The sequence below is a fragment of the Antrostomus carolinensis genome, unplaced genomic scaffold (assembly GCF_000700745.2).
Source record: "Antrostomus carolinensis isolate BGI_N321 unplaced genomic scaffold, ASM70074v2 scaffold20655, whole genome shotgun sequence".
Taxonomy (NCBI): domain Eukaryota; kingdom Metazoa; phylum Chordata; class Aves; order Caprimulgiformes; family Caprimulgidae; genus Antrostomus; species Antrostomus carolinensis.
This window is the reverse complement of record NW_010315982.1, coordinates 401-3,573: the sequence shown is the minus strand read 5'-3', so window position 1 is coordinate 3,573 and position 3,173 is coordinate 401. Positions and strand designations below refer to the sequence as shown.

The window sequence follows — 3,173 nt, the reverse complement described above, 5'->3', positions numbered from 1 at the left end:
CCCTGCCATATGGCTGTCAGGGGCTGCACCACTCTCTGTGCCTGGGCCAGTCCCTGTCCTGTCAGATCCAGGAGGACCCAGTAGACCTGGTGGAGGGCACAGGGATGCTGTGACAGCCAGGGAGAGAAGGGAGGAAGGACATGGCCAGGAAAGAGAGGGTGAGTTCTCCCAAGCCTTTGCTCCTTCAATGGGGAGCTAGGGATGCCAGACCAGGCACAGGGTGGCTGCCAAGCAGGGCACAGCACTGCCAGCTCCTATCCCGGCCTGGATCCATGGACTGAGAGCTCCAAGACCCGGAGGAGAGCTGCTCAGGGAGAGGGGGACACTGCTGACCACTGCCTCTGCTCCCTCTCTCACGGGTTGCCCCAATCTCTTTATCCTATTACCCAGCTGGCAAGGTGTGCCCAGAGCACGAGAGGCCACATGAGGAGGAGAGGCTTTGCTGGATGGGGCTGAGGTTGCAGCCCTGGGACTCTCCTCCTCCAAGTGTGATCAGTCACGGTGCCCTCTGAGAGCAAAGCAGGGAAAGCAAGCGGGTGCTCAGACCCCATGCTTGGTGTCTCTTAACCCTTTACTGTTATAACCCCACCCTTTGCTCCTGGCTGGGGTGCTGTGCTCAGGCCAGGGGAGAGACAACGGTACCTCTTTGTGCTCATGGAGCTTGGTTATCATGACGATGAGGGGTGCCTCTTCTTGCCACACCATCTCCCAGAAGTCGGTCACAGTGTTCAGCATGGGTCCCTGGGTGGCAATGTACTCCTGGGGCCGCCCTGCGTAGCCCTGCCAAGCACGTGATCCATCAGTGATGCTGGGGGGAACCCTGATGTGTGAGGGGAGGCTATCTCCAGGCCATCCCAGCTCTCATGGTGCTTGTCTTCCTCTACAGGTGACAGGTTGAGCCACATGGGCTATTTCCTACTAAACCTGTCCTTGAAATGCTTTTATAGACCTGATCAGGAACTATCCTCTCCATTCTCCTGGTCCTACAAACCAGGAGCAAGTCCATGGAGCAAGCCATGTTGTACCCAAGTGCCTTGCAAGCATCCCCAGGTTACTGGTGTGACAGTAGCCAACATGATGGAGGCACCCACATTGCCCATAGCTTTTGGAAAAGTGAGTACGGAGCATTCCGGGCAGACCTTTACCACTTTGTCAAAAGAGATCTCAGTTAAAAATGCACCCAACCCCTGTGATTTAATCCAGGTCTTCCCAGCAATCCTGATAACAGCTTGGTCCCACAAGAAGTTGCACTGGCCCAGCCAAGAGGCAGGACCATTTTCAGCAATATTTTGTATAGCACTTTTCTCATGCCTCAAGATTATTTTTTTTTTTTCCTAGGAAACATAATTTTCCATTCAGGAGACTTGCAGCAAGACCTTGGGAATTTTCCCTCACCTTCTCCTCGTGCTCAAAAACATTTCATGGGATACAGTCAGCAGGTTTACATTCAAGCCCAGGTGGGGGCTGATGTGATCAAATACTTGCAGAGCTCTTCCAGACTCACTGTGCCTCCCAAGCATGCCAGAAGCAGGCTGGATTGCTAATTTGCTGATGTGCTCACAAATTCCTGCACCATGACACCCTTGGAGAGGTAAGTGGAAGGAAGGGGTCAGGAAATACCAGTTCATGTACACCCAGATGCATGTGGACAGGTTGAGGGTATCATCCAATGTGAAGCTCGCACCTCGAGCCGCAGCTCGAGTGCTGGGTTCAGTGTTGGGCCCCTGACTCCAAGAAGGACATGGAGGTGCTGGAGCGTGTCCAGAGAAGGGAACGGAGCTGGGGAAGGGTCTGGAGCACAAGTGTGCTGAGTTCCCGGCTGAGGGATCGGGGGGTGTTGAGCCTGGAGAAAAGGAGGCTGAGGGGAGACCTTCTGGCTCTGTGCAAGTCCCTTGGAGGAGGGTGGAGAGAGGTGGGGGTGGGTCTGTTCAACCAAGGACCAGGGGACAGGACAAGAGGAAATGGCCTCAAGTTGTGCCCAGGGCAGTTGAGATGGGATGTGAGGAAGAATTTCTTTGCTGAAAGGGTTCTGAGGCATTGGAAGGGGTTGCCCAGGGCAGTGGTGGAGTCCCCACCCCTGGAGGGACTGAAGAGTCGTGTAGACACAGTGCTGAGGGACATGGGTTAGTCGGGGACTTGTCAGTGTTGGGTTCATGGTTGGACTCCACGAGCTTAAAGGGCTTTTCCAATTAAGGCAATTCTGGGATTCTGTGATTCTATGAAGCTGCACAGTGCCAGGCTGCTTCAGGAAAACTACTCTAAAAGTAGTCCTCTGCTGCCCATGTTCAAACCCTCATTTGGACCAGTAAGACTCCCAACAGTTTTAGGCATGGTGCTCCTGTGTCCAAAGTCAGACTTTGACCCTCACTGCAGGATGCTGGCAGCTCACACTGTTGCTGTCTCTTTGGATCACACCCATGAGCATCATCGGAAAAGAAATGCTAATGCCCTTCAGCTCCGACTTGCACCCTCATACCACCTTCCAGGGTCCATCATATCAGAGGGCACTTTTGTGAGCTACTTTTCTGAGTCCCACATTCTCATGCTTTTTTCACTGCCATGCATTCAGAGTGGCTGCGGACCACCTCTGCTTTCCAGTGCCCCCAGCCTGTCCCACAGGGAAGATGGTAAAATGAGATTAATTACTCAGAAAGAAGCCTACCAACCAGAAAAAGCTTGTACCTCGCTGACACAAGAGCCTGTTTTAGGCTGATGTATGGTCCAGCACAAGTGAGACTGCAGCCTGGAAGGGTTTTTTTACACAGGAGAATGATTACCATAAATCAAGCTGCCTGAAGTAACACCCTTGGGCGTGGGGATTGCTCAGTCTCTGGAAAGGGGCCCCATTAGGTGTCAAAGATAAGCCACACCCTCCCCTTCATTAGCTTTCTGCTTGGGAAATTGCAACAAACTCCCTTGAGTGGAGAGGAAATTCCTGGATGTGTAAGGGTTGAACAGCACCAGGCTGCAATGCTTTGTTGATGCTCTGTGGCCTCCTGTGGCCTTCCCAGACAATGGACTAGTAAGAGATGGAAAAGCCACTGCAAGGAACCCATATGGGTACTCAACTTGCCCAAGCAGCAGGAGCCATGAGCAGCCACCTTGTGAGGCTTTCCCACCAAAAGGGTCAGTGTGTCTGCCCTGCGCAGATGGAGCTGCATCTCTCCAGCTCA

At 53.2% G+C, this 3,173-nt stretch overlaps 1 protein-coding gene across 1 annotated transcript in view; it reads right to left on the bottom strand.

Annotated features, from left to right (window-relative positions):
• PTPN7 (protein tyrosine phosphatase non-receptor type 7) overlaps positions 1-3,173 on the bottom strand; it is a gene marked incomplete at its 5' end in the record, with an annotated part of 6,165 nt that overhangs the window by 2,739 nt on the left and 253 nt on the right. The window contains one exon of the mRNA XM_010168147.1: positions 643-780. Within this exon, the coding sequence (XP_010166449.1) occupies positions 643-780 (138 nt within the window). The remainder of the gene's footprint in view (positions 1-642; positions 781-3,173) is intronic.